At 32.4% G+C, this 17,158-nt stretch overlaps 2 protein-coding genes across 4 annotated transcripts in view; both read left to right on the plus strand.

Moving 5' to 3' along the window:
* LOC148626500 (SCO-spondin-like) overlaps positions 1 to 2,148 on the plus strand; it is a 36,599-nt gene extending 34,451 nt beyond the window's left edge. For all 3 annotated transcript variants that reach the window (XM_088570533.1, XM_088570532.1, XM_088570534.1), the window contains 3 exons: positions 212 to 517; positions 962 to 1,276; positions 1,989 to 2,148. In XM_088570533.1, the coding sequence (XP_088426659.1) occupies positions 212 to 517; positions 962 to 1,276; positions 1,989 to 2,143 (776 nt within the window). In that variant the 3' untranslated portion in view covers positions 2,144 to 2,148. The remainder of the gene's footprint in view (positions 1 to 211; positions 518 to 961; positions 1,277 to 1,988) is intronic.
* Positions 2,149 to 7,621: 5,473 nt separating this feature from the next.
* On the plus strand, positions 7,622 to 14,389 carry LOC148626501 (uncharacterized). The gene is made up of 7 exons (XM_088570549.1): positions 7,622 to 7,779; positions 8,600 to 8,864; positions 9,542 to 9,622; positions 10,762 to 10,845; positions 11,218 to 11,553; positions 12,581 to 12,913; positions 13,352 to 14,389. Exons 1-7 carry the CDS (start codon positions 7,669 to 7,671, stop codon positions 13,516 to 13,518), a joined length of 1,377 nt encoding a protein of 458 aa, XP_088426675.1. The 5' UTR covers positions 7,622 to 7,668; the 3' UTR covers positions 13,519 to 14,389.
* Positions 14,390 to 17,158: the final 2,769 nt, after the last annotated feature.

Raw genomic sequence — 17,158 nt, forward strand, 5'->3', positions numbered from 1 at the left:
GCTTTCGTATTACAAGAAAAATGTTGGTATCTGCCTTTAACTATTATATTGTCTTAGCTGTCAGAATTGCAGACAAATTAACAATAAATACCCAAATGCGAATCGCTAATTTATGAATTATGTGACAATGGAAGATTGGATGTTTGTGAAAAAAAAATCTAATCTTGTTTTGACGAATTTAATGTTTTTTTTCCATTTTTCGTCTTTGTAGGTTTAGTCTTTCAGTCAGCAGAAGGATTTGAAGGAGTAAATGACATATCTGTAAAGTGTTTGATCGAAAACTTTACCTCATGGGATGAATTGACAATAGCCAGGAGCACAAGAGACGCAGTTAGGTTACAGTCGACCGGAATATACAACTCCAAATTGGCTCGTTCCGTTAAAGTAAATTCAAATGTAAAAAAGATGTATGCTGACATAAACCTAGCCTTTCGCCCTTTGACCTGCAAAGATGAAGGTTCATACACGTGTTCTGTGGATGGGGGTTACCACAAAGAAGCTGAGATCGTGGTTAAAAGTATGTATTTAGTGAAATGTGGTTTTATCATATGCTCCGTGTTTTGAATTTAATATGTATTTATTTACATGCGGTTTTCTACAACATTCTTCATTGTCATTTTGGTAGCTGACACAATCGTCAGACTAACCGAAAAAACGTGCTTCTAATGTATGCGTGTTTGTTCTAGATGAAATGTGCCTTAACGTTTCTTGCGCATCTTAAGTATTGAAAGAAAATATAAAGCACCATCTATTTTAACTCAGATGCAAGGTCTAATTCTTTTTCTTTATAACATATACATGTATCGAATCAGCATAACTCAACATATCAATATATACAGCTAACGACCTACGTAGGATCATGTTTGCCCTTGTCTGGTATTCATTATTTATGACGCATTGGTAACACCCCTTTCTTACATTTTTGAAATGTTCATACATATTTAATTATATTTAATTTCAGCCCCTCCAAGAGGAAAACCTCGCTTTGACATTGACACCGAAATTTTTGGCGAAAGAAGTGTTGCGTTTTCTTGTTCTGGAAATCCCGGCTACCCAAATGGACAATTAGGATTTTGGGTTAAGTTTAAGAATTCCCCTAAATATGAAGAATATGTGTTTCACAGCGCTGTACGGAAAGTGACAGACACAAATTGTCAACGACAAGAAACTGTTCAGGTTCACTTCCTGTTTTCGATGAAATGGAACGGTGCAAAACTACGATGTCAGGCGCCTAATTCAAACGAATATACTGAAAAAGAAATCTGGATTATATCAGGTAAGCACTTTGGTTAAATAGTTAAATCAGTTTTTAGAGCTAGTTTCAAACGCTCTTGAATAGTATTTAGATGTCTTTCTATATTTTCCGCTCTGTACTTTAGTCCGACAAAACAAATAAATACAACATCGCCTCTCTTTGCGAAGTCCTCTCTGCATTTTTACTTGATAAAGATGATAAATGTTGGAGGATTCGTGAACGATATCGAATCGTCGCGTCCTTATTGTTCGTTTAACTCGTGCTTGAAGTATAAACAAGAAAAAATCAGAACATATTGTTTTCCTTTCATGTGTGTTTTAGTTGAAGAATAGTCTGCCTGAGGATTTTTTCTTTGGAGTAAACAATAAAATTAGAAGAAACCAATAGTCGAACACAATCTAAATTTAGCACTTTAATTAGCCTTTTTAAACACGATAATATTTCATTTCTGTGCGACTGTCGTTGCAGAGGGAGTAGGAACAAAACATATTATACATGCTTATTGTTGCTAAAATTATCCCCAAAATTAACTAAATAACCAAACAAAAGGGGGTTCCGACCCACGAAGACTATTCCTTAACCCACCACTGAATTTGATATCCTGAACAATTATAATAAGAAGAACAGGAAACTAGCTATCATGTGGATTTTTAACTTCAGGTAGATTTATTTTTCATGTGTACTTGTACTTTAAATAATTCTATGCACTACTTTGAGTACTGTTTTATTACAGAGTTCTATTGCGATACCGTTCCTCTTTTTACAACTGTTAAACATCCCTTCACTTGTAAAAAGTACCTGAGATGTATGGAGGATAAAGTTGACGTTTTTGAATGTCCGTCGGGTCTTTGTTACAACGAACAAATCGGACAATGTGCCTACCAGTAATTATGGTAAGACAAATATGGTTGACAAGAAGCTTCTTCGATACAAGAACATTATCATTTTATAAGAGTAATCAAGTGAACCAAGATTTTAGCGGTAATCAAAAGAATGTAATCCAGGGACAAAGACCAGACATGGAGAACAGACATACACAAAAAAGAACATTAAGTAACTAACATAATACATACAAAATAACAAAAGCAAATGAACAACTTTAATAGCTTTTAAGCATGGTGTTTATACTTTTGTATTCAGTATACACCAGTCCACTAGTAATGGTACCGACACAGAGTTTTCTGAATACGAAATACTAAAGCAAATTTATGTATGCTGTACATGTGTTTCAATGATTGTCCCCTAATCATCAGCACAAGGGTTAATAAAGGAAGATCTAATTCTATAAACCGCACAATGACCCTAACTATTTATGGTGATAAATGATTTAAATTAATTGAATTGTAAGATTAATTTACAATTGACTTTTCTGCTTAGTTATTTCATGATCAGTGTTACATGTATAGTTGCTTTATTTGAGTATTGTCCACCATTGTCTCAATAAATAGTTTCAAATATCTGATCCTCCATGGTTTCTTTAGACGAATCGAAAATCCCCAGATCAGTTCTATGCAGGATATCCCAAAGGAACATTCATACCAAGTTTGTTTTCAATTGGTCAAGTAGAGTCAGAGGAGAAGAGTATTGAAAGAAATAACATTAAAAATAGCAAAAATCGTTGAAAAAGGGCAAGTAACTCCAACATGGCTTAACCGATTAAAACCAAAATTTGACCAGAGATAGATCTCATCATGCTGAACACTTTAATGTATGTCAAAATTCAGCTAAACCTAACAGTTTTGGAGATATATGTGAAAACTACTGTTTGACCCCTATGTTCTATTTTTAGGAACGGCGGCCATGTTTTTTGACGAATCAAAAATTCCCACGTCAATTCTATGCAGGATACCCCAAGGAACATTCATACTAAGTTTGGTTCTAATTAGTAAAGTAGTTTCAGAGGAGAGAGTTTTGTATAATTGTTAACGACGACGACGGACGCCAAATGATGGCAATTACTCACTTGGCCTTTGGCCAGGTGAGCTAAAAATATAGCACCGAAGTAAATTATAAACCCATGCATTATGTGAAAGATTGTGGAATATTTTGAAAAATGCTAAGGAATCAGTAAGCTTATCAGCGACACATGTCCTCTTAAATCACAAATTATTGCGATGTTTTATTATTGCGAAAAAAGCGAATGATTCAAAATTGCATTAAATAAAACAGTTACACAAAAACTGCCATTATGAAATTGTTATAGACAATGGGAGGTTTTGTAATATCGAAAAAAAAATAATATCGCATCATGGTCTTTAAAGACAAAATCGCAATAAAAAATATTTCAGAAAAGAAGTTACAGTACTTTTCTGGCATTTCGTTGTATATGTATTCTTTTTTTTATTTCAGAAAAATAAATCAATTGTAAATTTATTCCTCCTACAACATGCAGTGGCATTAACATTTTATATGTGTTAACATGTATACATTCCACATTTGTAAATATATATAATTCTGAAAAATATATATATATATTATATAAATAGAGGTTTGTAGTAAAACTTTGTATTGTCGCGATTGAAATCGAATCTGATCTTATTTTTTGTTTTCTTTTCATAATATGTTTTATACAATGTATGTACATGGAAAATTTTCTCTGTTTTTCACTTTGTATGAGACGACTTATTTTTCTTATTGTATATTTTGTATAATTGTATTTTATCAGGTAAATGGATGTTTTGTATAACTTAATTTTAATTTGTATTAAAAAATCAAAAGGATCCAATAGACCTTGGAATTCTTATACTTGATGCATAAACATTTAAGAGGGAGTTAAATGCAAAAATCAGGCAATGGCTTCCACATGACGAATTTTGTTTTCAAAAAATGTTCACCCATTTCATGTCACAATGCATCCTTTCTCAAAGTTAAAAGTTGGTCATTGATTAACTTCAACCATTGAAGGAAAATAAATTACATAGAAAGCATTGAAATTCATTGAAGAAAGGGAAATAACTGTCATTTGAGCAACATTTGGTTGCTTTGTTCGGGAACTTTAAAGCCATCCATTGTCTACCTAAAACAAACTTCATACTATTTATCATAGATATGATATATACATTACATTGGAACAAAGAGTTCAGTTGGATAAATTTTACCATGTGTCTGGATCTGCTTGATTTTCACATGGACAGCCTTTTAGGTTATAACATGGAGTATGCAATTTTTCTATTATCAGACACCTTCATTGTTTTTGTTAAGTGCTACAAAGGGAAATCAGGGCAACTAGGATTTAAACGGTAATCAGAAAGACAATAGACACACACAACAAAGAACAAGAAATAAGTAAACGAGCAACCCAGACTCCATTAAAAACTGAATATGGACCAGGTGAAACGGTGAGTCAGCATCTTTGGATGTTCTAGAAATTTCCCACTGACTTGCCCATAAAATATCACTTTTGGATTAGAAAACATTGAGTCTACGAGAGTAGCTCCTTTTTTTAAGGATTTATTCGGAATTTTATTGATGAGAATAAGTTCATATGGTTAGTAACTTTTATCTTTTACTTCAGCTCATTTTTTTTGTCGTCGTGTATTTGGATTACGTTTTGTACATTTGTAGTTGCCGAGAACTTGCCTTCCAGACCTCCTAGTATACTTTTCGTCAAGCTTATGATAATCCCCGACATGAGGTTCATTTGACAAAAATATCATTTTTTTGTTGTATTTAGTAGACAATGCATTTACGTTCTATGTTAATCTTATAGTAGAATTTATTCTACATCGCAATATAATGTATGCAAATCGTTTTGCTTGACCGGCACTGCTGGTTGTTACATAGAAAAGAAGCCAAATTATAAACTTCTTTGAGTTATTAACAAGCAAATATATCATTGCATTATTAACGAAGAATATCTTGAATCTGTTGTCGTTATGTAGCCGACAATATTAATATGATGGGCAGTGCCATACTTATGTTCTCTCATGAACCTTTATAAGTATTTAACTTGAAAAAATGCGCGTATATAATAGCTTTATAAAGACCCCGATTCATGTCCACTTCCCTTACCAAAGTATCACTGTTGTGACAAATGCGCTATTTCTCTCATCGAAGTTATTTTTCTGCTCCAATGTTTGTTACACCTTTAGTGCAAACTTGCGGTGTACTTGTTACATACATTGTTCTGGCGCAATTCTAGTACACAATAAAGATATGAAACTATTCACATAGGTAGACACCAATGACTTGGTACTATTCTTGTATACGTACTGCAAATACATACATTATATCTCACAAAGTTACACGGACATGTATGAACTAACGTTGATGTTACGAAGATGCTTAACATGTATTGCTTAGCTGTGGAATGAAGTATAAGGTGTAGTACATGCATCATGTCGTAAAATATTTCTAGTCACTGGTTTCATATACAGAAAAGCTTTTAGCATAAAGTCATTGAAACAAATGTGGTCAATTTCAAATTACTAATGACAATTCTGTTGTGTCCTTCTAAAGAGAAGAATGTACTCAACATACTGGCAAACCCTCCACACCTATCAAATACTGCCCATTTTGTCGCGCTCAGAAGGTTACAACATCAAATCGAAACTCGGCAAATGATCTCATCTTTATATATAGTGCCTTGTTAAGGAAGTATGGGGTTATAAAGAGGTGAAAATCAAAAATCTAGATCATATTCCCGATACTTTATAAATGACTGAACACATAGACTTTTCCTACTGTTTTGATTGTGCCACAAACATTTGTGAGAAGGGAAAAACGAAGTCTGTAACTTACACCTACTCCGCAGTGCTGAAGTTCACCATCTTTCGGCAAATATGGGCTCGGTTTAACAACAGTTTCACTATATCCACATACAAACGTTTATGTAGACAAATGTTATGGTATAGCATGTTCTATGTATGAAAAAGTTATATTAAGGAGGTAGACTTATGGTAAGGAACATAACTCTTGAAATCAGTGATATGTTTGTATCATACTAGTATTCAATTTCACCAGAGTGTATCAAACTTTCAGTTGGAACAGAATGAAATCAGTCCAAGTTCCTTTTATGCTTACATGAAATTGATGTAAAATGCAAATACAAACGTTCCAATGATTTGCAAGGGTTGTGGTCATTATTCTAGGTCTACCTCCTTAATAATTAAATCAAAAACTGATCTAACCTTTGCAATGCCGTTTTGATCAAATATTAAAAATATGACACATTAAACAAATGTATGTTAGTTATGAATTTCACATGATTCGGTCCACTCATTTACACAATTTTAACAACCTGTTGATTGTAGGTGGCTATTGTCCTTCTATGGACTAGCATGACTTTAGTTCACCTTAAATAGATCCGTAACATCGCAAAATATTATCCCCATTGAGTTTATTTTAATTGACAAAAACGGCACAGGGAAATCAAGTTAACATTTTCAATTTTTTAAAACAACATGAATTCGATTTTTGATAACCTTGGTCAAGCCATAATTCCTAAGTGCAGTTTTGTCTGTAGTCAGAAGGGAAATTGTGGTGAAATTAACCCCATGTTTCTCAAGAGGTAATGCTGAACCTTAAAGGAAATATTTGTGACACACTTTGTAAATATTAATCGTTTAATCGAGTCATAGTCGTCCTGCTCGGAGTGCTTTCTAGAAAAGCAGAGGATGTTTACCCTACCGGTGCATCTAGTGCATGCTCCCAGATTTTAGTGGAGTCCGGATTGCTCATTTACTTTTTTGCGTGTTATTTTGGATATTTCTTGTTCTTTATTGTGTTTGTCGATTTTCCCTGTATAGTCTTTATCCCCGGTATATATTCTTTTGATTTCCATTCGAATATTGGCTTTCTTGATTTGCCTATTACGTTAAAAAACGTTCAAAAAATTTGCACTTTCGGTACTTAACATAAATAACGACATTTTTTTTTATTTTTTTGGTGATAATTTCAAATATCTTTTAAGGAAACACCTCAAAATGTTTCTCTTATGAAAGTAAAACTAGTGGAAATATATCCAAATGATTTGTGACATATTAACAGTCAAAAATGAATAAATTAACTGTATTTTTCTTTTGAAATACAAATTCGCTATAATTCATCAAACCTGAAGGCATATAAAACCAAAACTCTAGTCCTTACAAAATGATGAATCATGACTGTTAATCTTGTACTGTTGTATATAAAAAAAACACGAAACACACAAAACATAGCCCTTCCAATTAACCACAAAAAGGTGGCAACTATTTAACCTTTTAACCACCACTTAGGACTTACTATATTTCATATATTCCACAGTGGTAACATTACAGTGGTAATTCTAATTAGCATAAATTTGCATTTGTAATAATTCATTTACTAATTCATCTTAAATACATATGTAATTAATTAGCACAAAGCAATAAAAGTTACGCCCTTGAAAACAAGGTGAAATTTAAATCCAATTGCGATATGAAAGAATAAAAACAATGAGTAATAATGGAGATGAGGAATTCGAAAGACCGGCTTGGACGCGGTTTTTTGAAGGAACATTATACAGGCGGTACATGAGATACATTCAGCATCATGACTTATCGCAGGTATGTTCAATTAAACATATTTCAATTGCAAATCAAAACAACCATTTGAATAGTTTATACTTTACACGTGTACAACTAACATAAGACATAATGTCTCCAAATAGCTAATAGATTATGGAGTTTCCACGGTGTTGGAAAAAATACCACAAACTTTAAAGCATAGTTATTAACAGGTGGTTGAAAAAAAATTATTATTAACAATTGTACAATTTCTGGGCTCGTATACCGCTTATTTCATGCATGATTTATATTCTAATTTCGTTTACTGTGGTTGGGGAGACACTAAACATACACTTTACCTACGTTTGCTTTTTTTCACGCAAATATCATGTCTTCACCACCATGTAGATTTTAGAAGATAACTTAAGTTTAAACTTGTGATAAATATTTTCTCAGTCGACATTTTGTTAAGTTTCAATTTACTAAAAAAAATAAAAACACCGTCTGTGATAAAGAAGATACGTGGTAGAAACCTCTAAAAACCGATCTTCATATATGCTATATTTTCAGGTAACAGTAGTCCTTCGTTTATTTAGACCTGTATTTTTCATAAACCATGGCATTTTTATCACGGTGGGATCAATGTCTCTTTGATATATTCATTATATATTCTTGTTATATTCATCTCACCCAAATCAAGAACAATAACTCTTGGAAACTGCCATTTTCCCAAACAATCTATGGGATTTGCACAAGTGCAACAACAAAATGACTAATACAGATTGGTTGTGTGGTCTGAAAATGTTTCTTAATTAACGATTATATGAGTTAAGTGGGCTTTTGACTTGAAAACTTTTTGTTTCATACCGAATTCTTACAGATGCTTTACAGTGGAACATTTACTAACAACTTTCGACAAGATATAAAACCACCAGTCCTAACAAATGAAACTAGTTGGTGTCCTCCGGAGGATGAGATGCCCCCTCCCTACCAGTGCCGTCTCCCGTCTACGTCTTCAGGGACATCAGGGGTTGACAAAAGAAGAATCAAACAAAGAACTAGATTATGCATATGTTTGGGTGTGACGTTCATTGCACTTGCTGCAGCTATTACGGCCTTAGTTATTCATTGCTTTTTTATAGATAGTAAGTTTGATTATATGATATATATTGAAGAAATTATAATAGTTCACTGACTTGACGTATGAATTAATAAACGAGACCTAGAAACACCGGAAAATCTATATCACCGGTTTGAACCTTTGTCAGGTTTAAACACTGTCATTGTCTTTGTGCCTTAACAACACTATAACTATGGTTCCCTTGATTACTCTTTAACAATGACGCTTTTAATCTTAATTTGTTTTTATTCGAAACGGCCATCATCCTGACAACTTCAAAACACTGTAACGTTTGTAATTAAATTAATTCAACGTATATATTTAGTTTGTCACCGTATGTTGCTTGTAAATATACGGTCGATACGTGTTTACTGCCATAAAATTCACCATTCACCTCAATACAAGAGGTAAAGGATTCAGAAAATTGACACTTTGAACATTAAGTAAATTTCGTTCACAATTTGTACAAAAAGGGGCAAACAGTAGCGTGAAGCTTCTATTTATCTTATCAATATCTGAAGAATCAGAATATCTTTCGGCTTTTGTTATAAAGTTTTGATCCGCTTCTGTTCATTGAGATGTTTTTGCTCTGGTTTATAGTTTGTTTGAGATTTCTGTGGTTTGTTACAAAGTACTTCGCCATGTTTTCGTCTTCTTTTGTCTTAAGTTGTTTTGTTCATTTTTTTATCATTCATATTTCAGCAAAGGACGCAGTCATCGAAAGCGACCTTATTCATATTTCAGGAAACTTTTCTACAAATGAAACAGATTCCTTGATGAAAGGTAACAAAGTTTAATACGTGTGCTATTTATGAGATAACTATATTATATTTTAAAATTTGGATGAGTCAGTTGTGGATTTGACGGTGGCAAATTGAGAGAACGGATATTTGCCTCCGTCAACTTTAGATTGACAACGATGAATCGTTAAACATAATACGATAATCTCCATTCTGATGCAACTATCATATATATATATATGTACGTGAAAATAATTGTTTAAAAATTTTTAAAAAAATAATTTGCACGTGCGCTAAAAATTTAAGACGGACAATCTTGGTATTGTCTTCTTTACATTTTTGGTGTAATCCATTGAAAATCCTCGTTCTAACGAATGTTGCATTATAATTTTTATTTTAAATGAACTGACAACATTTAATGAATTAACGGGCAACGACAATTATTATGATAATTATTTATATATGTTGACAATGATGGTAGTTTTATTGAGCGAACTGTCAGCAAAGAATACATAGAAAAACATTCACAAAATATACCCAATACAATGCAAACTATAATTGAAGGAAATAGTCAGCTTATTTTAAAATGAAAGAAATCATAACTGTACGAAAATATTGATTGTCAAATTAAAGCTATTTTACAGTATGAGAATTTCTTACAACATCATGTTATATGGCTGTGTTGATACTGTTATTATTGCATAACTAAAAGTCGTTAAAACATTAAGTAGTAGTCTTTGTAAGAATCATCTAAATTCTGTAATATGTTTTTACACTCCAAAGAAGACTACACATTTTAATATTTGTTATTAAGTTGTTTTATAAGTCTTTATGATGAAATGTATAATTATTTATTCCAATATATCCGTTCTTAGGAGATAACCAAAATTGCAAATCCAACAACATTGTGTTTTATTGTCATTTACGGAAATATCTCCCATAATTTTGAGTTCTACAGTTCAATATAATATTATCTCTCAAAAGAATTAGGTTAAATGAAAAGCCACATGTCAATTTTGATTACTATAACATACTAAACAAAGTTTTCAAAAATAAAAATATATAGGCTTCCCAACCATGAATCATATTTCTCATGATTTTTATCTGGAATGCTACTTAACAACATTATATCAACATATTTACAAATATGGTGCGATATTTATCTGTTTCGAAACCTTTCAGATAACTCGACAAGTATTTTGAATAACACGGTGCCCACCGAAATGTTTCTGCCTTTTAGAACAGCTGACATTCCGATTGTGTTTGGTATGTTACTATACAATAATACAAAAACAAATATTTTTTAATCGAAATTTCATTGTAATCGATAGCATCGTCAAGCTTACTACTCATATATGAAAATAACTTTGGTAAATCATCGATGAACATTTAAATTGTTCCGTCCATCAATTACCTATACAAACGTTTTAGTATAAATGTCCATATTTTGTCTTTACATATATGTATTTAATTCATTTTCTGGGAGTCTTATAGAACACAAATATTAGATCTTTGCAAAAAGGACGTGGAATTTCCCCAGATCACCATCAACAGTTTTTTTTTAGTTATAACTGTGAAGTGTTTATCCTCAATTGTTTTTTTTTCTCGATGCGCGGCAGCCTATGTTTTCTTTTTCAGAGCCGATAACGATACATAACGTAAAGACAATTATAGGCCAAGGTCAAGCGACTATAACATGCACCATACAGACAGAAAACTGGGACATTGCATATCTAAAGGGAGACAAAAACGTAGATTTAAAATTAGTCAAATCTAAAGGTTTAACATCGAGTGGTCAACTGCACCGTCACTCCTTTGATCATGAACTCAGCTATGATAATGAAACCCACATTACAAAAATAAAATTAGAGGTGCTCATCAGAAACATTCAGTGCGACGATCAGAGCCTTTATGTGTGTGGGTTCCGTGATGGTGAAGTTAATAAAGTCCAATCCGCGGCGTTGACAGTTGAGCGTAAGTATTTGTTTACATTGTAAGCAGTCATAATCCACAGAAAACTTTATATTCAATTATCCTTATGCTTATCAAGTGTAAGTATTAGTAATGATCCGGCAAAATGGGAAAATCAGAAACATGCATGTCAAAAACCCACTGATCTGACCAATATTTGATCTCTGTAAAACTAGATTTGTTCAGAAATGTTTCAATAGATTGATAGCAAAATAAAATTTTGACAGAGTTATCTGCACTCGAAACGTTCATTTACTGCGCATTTCAATGGAATTAGAGCTCAATTTACCAAAATGAAATGAAATCTGCGTCTTTTGCTTTTATTATGATGGTAATAGTCAAATTACACTTTCAAAATGGTGTTTGTTTTTCATACCACGTTTCACCCACTGTACCTGCTTCTCGCTGAGACTGATACTTAGTTATCCTTTACCGTAATTTGAATTCATTTTGCATGTTATATGCACTGTTATATAATAAAGTCCGTCAATAAGCAATAAGATAACTGACGTATCTAGTATCTCCCTCTGTTTAAGCATTCGAAATGTGTTAAAGGGAAACACGAAAAGTCAGTTCTGCTGTAACCGGGAAAAAGTAGGAAAAGTCTTAATCTCCATATAAACAATACATGTGTTTTTTTTTTTTAATTTATGGATCAGCAAAAATCACTACATACACACTAAAGGCCCAAATAATACTGTTAATTAAATTGTAAGACTTGAATCGTCTGCTTAAATGTGAAATTATCAATTACCAGTAGTCCAATTAGCAGGGCTCCTTGTACGGTCTACTTTCGACGTCCTTCAGATTGTCTCGCTGATACTGAACACATCTAAATATTAATCGATATAGCCAGTAATTTTTTTTCCTGAAATAATTATAGTATTTTGTGTGCATAAAATGCAACGTCTGTTTTCATCGTTAAAGGTTAATTGGGATGAACTTGCAAATAAAAGTTAATTTGATTTCTTAAGACATTTACTTATTATACGAGAAATTATCGACACATTGACAATCTATTTCATTTCAGGTATTCCTGACACAAGCATTGACATGAAAGAACCTATCGCATTTATAGAAGGACAGGCAACTGAAGTTGAAGCCACGTGGAAAAGTGGTTACCCATCACCTTTAGGAAACATCACATGGGTTATGTCAAGTGATAGTAATGTATCGAATGGGTTCCCTATCATTTCAGCAAATATCATATGGAGAACAAGGGAGAAGCAAAAAGATTGCTATACGTATTTAAATACTATTATAACGATTATACCAACAATGGATATGAACGACACATACTTATTTGCAGTTCCTACACACAAAGATGTCTCTCCACTTCAACAACGGATTCTTGTTATACCAGGTATATCTTAATTCAGTTGATAGCAGTTTATTAACAGGTCTACGTCAGGGAATGACAAATTAATTATACGACATATGATAATTATATAATTAACTTTGGAAGTTGAAATTAAAATTGAAGAAAGAGAGAAAGGGAAAATTTAGGAATTCGGATAAGGGAAAGGTTATTGGAACAAGAAATAAAAATAAAAAATGACAAATGGAAAAAAGTTTGAAAAATACAAAATAGGGATAAGGATAAGGAATTTATACAAATTGAGAACAGACATGTGAGTAGTATTATGTGACTAGCCAGTTACTTAAAGTGTGAAATAGGATATGGTGGACGCGATAAACAATATTGGTTACAGTATGAAAAATACCTAAAGAAAAAGGAATAAATAATAGCTATATAGATATCGTTAACTGATAACTGGTCAATATATTTATTATAATGTAGGTGATTACTGTGATGGAGTGCCAGGTGATAGCAACGAACCAAACCCATACACTTGTAAAACCTTTGTTCGATGTCGTCCAGAGAAGATTGACGCTTACCCATGTCCAGAAAATACCTGCTTTATTGAGGATTTGTCACAGTGTGAGAAACTTAAGTCGATCAGATAATCACATACAGATACAGAAACTTTGAAAGGGAATTTCAAGCTAATATTTGCTCAACTTATTCCAAAATACTGATCGAAATTAACCATATTTTCCATACAAGGGTCTACCACCGGAAACCAATGGATCCGCAACTGATAGACACATACTTTTAAATGTACTTTTTAATACAATAGCTTGACAAAGCTTGGATAACAATACGTGTTCGTAGCACTGGTGACAAAGGAGCGGATACAAACACAAAGGGAATATATTTTTTATATTTTATCTCAAAATTGAAAGTTATATTGCGCTATTTCGACGGAATATTGATCATATTTTGTTTGACAAAAACAAATGTTTACCAAAAAAAAAAAAAGCAAATCCAAGGACTTACTACAATTATGGTTGCACTATACAGATGCGCACTGTTTCTACGTACACGAAGTTCACTCGGTCTTCTTTTGTAAAACTTAGGACTAAACGATGAACATTGGTGGAAATATTGATTGTTGGTAGTAAGTCATACATGAATAGATTCAATACTTTTAAAGGCAAAGAGGTGTCAAATCCATGCTAAAAAGACAGGAAAGATTCAGGTCCTCGCCGGATTTGGTTCTTCCTCTTCACCAAATAAATGTTTTTCAAATACGATTGTTAAGAATTAATATTATTAACAAATTAGCAGTAAAAGGTACATTTATATTTTCTACAACAATACCATGCCCGCTTTCTTTTCCAGGCAGTTTTAAATTGCCTAATATTTTCGAAACCTGTTTTTAACAGTTAATTTTGGAATGGCACCAAATATTTGATGTGACAGTTGATATATTTTTAGTTAGGTTACCGTAGTTACAATTTTGTTTTACAAAATATTAAAGAATATCTAACTTTTTCCATGAATCTCCATGATGTAAGGATTTGAAAAAATAGATATTATTTGCAGAAAAAAAATTGATTAGCTTGTTTGTCTCAATACATCTTTATGTCCACAAATTGTCGTAAAATTATTTACAGTAACTTGTAGAGTGGAACCTATCTTGATCAAGAATGACCACTGTATATTGTAAAAATGCGTTATTAATTTCTTTCAACGCTAAACTTAAATATCATAAAACTCATTAGAATACATTAATGTTCTGTGAAAAGAAAAACAGTTCTGCATGACTCCTTTCTCGTAAAAGTTCATTTTAGTTACATTATATACATTACTATGCGTATTTAAGTAGATCAGTCATATAAAGGCATGCAATACAAATTTGTTTTGGAAAAGGTGTATTATATATCTGAAGTTGGGTAATCATTGCGATAAAAATGTAGAATGATAGAGCAAAATTAGATGTTGACAATTTTGTCAACATATATCAAAGCTTCCATGAAACGTTTTATACAGACAAGAAGCTGCAAGTAATAATAACAATTCAAATATATTTTGCAATACAAACCCAACCAATATATTGTGAAGTATGCGGTAAACATTCCATTCTAGTATATGTGGTATGGTGTATGGTGACTGTGGGAATGGGAACTAGGGATAGAAAACGGGGATTTCGTTTTGTTTGGGTGTGAATTTTGGATAGGAAGAAGGGGAAATCGTTTTAATAATTAGTATTTGTATAATAATTATTCTTCACTGCAAAAGTTCAAATGCTGATTAATCTAAAATTTATTATGAGGAATGGGGGATGCAGGGTTGGTGTGTGGCGTATATGGAAAGTTTAATCCATTCAAGAGCTTTATGATCAAAACATTAATAATTTATGTTAATTTCTTCTTTTAGTAGCAACGTACCCCTGCATCCGAAACAATATTTGTACACCTATTACGTATTCAAGTTGTCTATAAATATTCATATGTTCACAATGGTCTATACTTAGGTTTAATTAGATTCCTTGATGCAATACATCATTAATAAAAAAAAGCAATGACATGTCAGTGCTAACAAATCACGCCAATCATATAGACTTACAAAAACATTGTAAATATTTATAACATAATGTCAAAAGAGAAGTGTGCAAGGCCACTTACAAACCAATTTCTATTGATTAAAACTATTATCTCCTGTAAAGCAACATGCTAAGAGTCTATGATGGGTTTTCTCGTGAATTAATTGCGGTCGTTAAAGATAAGAATTGACTTTAAGTAAGGGTTGAAGTATATTAAAGTGGTTAACGATTATACGTACTAGAAAGTATTGGTAGTGGTAGTATCTGTTTTTGCTGTGTGGTAAAGGATTAAGAAGGTTGGTACTGAGAAAGATAAGGTAGTTAAGCATAAAAGAAAGAACAAAAGATGAAACTAAAATGTGGTCAATTAACATGTGAAGAAATTGAGCCACAAGGATTTTGAAACTACCTGTAGGTATATTGGTCTTGTGTTACAGTTGTGTTGTAAAAAAATGTTTATGTATATAATATATATATATATTTTGCATGGTGGCTTTGTCAAACAAATCGGCTTAGTACAAGGTAAAGCATGGTGTGCAAAATCGTACATTAAATTTCCTAAAATTTGACAATATTCGCACTACATGCAACTTACTTTATCTGACTTTATAGTACTAAACATTACTGTTGTGATGTGAAAGTGCAAATTTCATAAACAAAGGTATGTCAATAATACTAGGTGTGTTCAGAACGTGGTTTATCTTGACATAGAACTGGACAATACATCATGTTTAACAGTGATAAATTGTCTCTCGACTGTCTTCAATCCACAAAGGTGTCGATGAGCTATTGTAACGCATCAGTTTTACCAAAAAATTAACCTAATAAACAAATAATAAACTAATTTATAAACAAGTATTACGTCTAGTTTGCGAATAATATTGTCGTTACGATACAACGATTGGAATCTGGTTTCAATCACTTAAAAAGAGACCGACTGTGATTGGTCATTCTGAGAGGAAAATCAGAGCGGTCTTTTGCGCTTTGATGATAATAGGGCGTCTCGATATGGCAGATGATAGTTTACAAAACAAAATAAATATACCTCTGAGACATGTTGAATAATGATCAGAGATATTGTTCTGAGCGTTTCATGAATGTCATTTGATGAAAACTGTGACTTTCCATTGCATTACGCAGAGTATGAATGTTTGAATAGCATATGCTTCCAAAGAGGCTTTAAAAGTATACAAAAGAATACTGACTGTTAACAGGAGAACACAAAAGAAAATAGCAAATAAGAACAAAAGATAAAACAAGAACAAAAACAGACACCCTAATTCTGCAATTAATATTATGTGATATGAAATGTCAAATAAGCCATATTAAAAGATATAATTGATTTAGATATTAAACAGGTGAATTTTCAACCATCTGTTAACCAAAACTGTATCGCACACTTTCTGACTTAAAAAAAGTAGGCAAATTATGAAATGTTGCTATCCTTGAAGTTTTAGCCAATGCAAAAAATTGCATTACAACAGTGTAAAATAACAAAGAAAAAATTCTCCCTCTAATATCATGTTGACAGTTGCGGTCAGTAAGGTCTTGATAAAGACATACGGTGTCAACAAACTATTCAAAATATTTCACGACGATTTGATAGTCAAACAATGTACATTCATTGTTAATTTCCACCTGACTTCGAGTTGTCACTTTCAAATATTCCGACCATTGTACTGTCTTCATTCGATACTCGTGGAAAGGGAAAGTAGTTT

The sequence above is a fragment of the Perna viridis genome, chromosome 2, assembly GCF_037379345.1.
Source record: "Perna viridis isolate PV_CMFRI_1.1 ecotype Kerala chromosome 2, ASM3737934v1, whole genome shotgun sequence".
Lineage (NCBI taxonomy): Eukaryota > Metazoa > Mollusca > Bivalvia > Mytilida > Mytilidae > Perna > Perna viridis.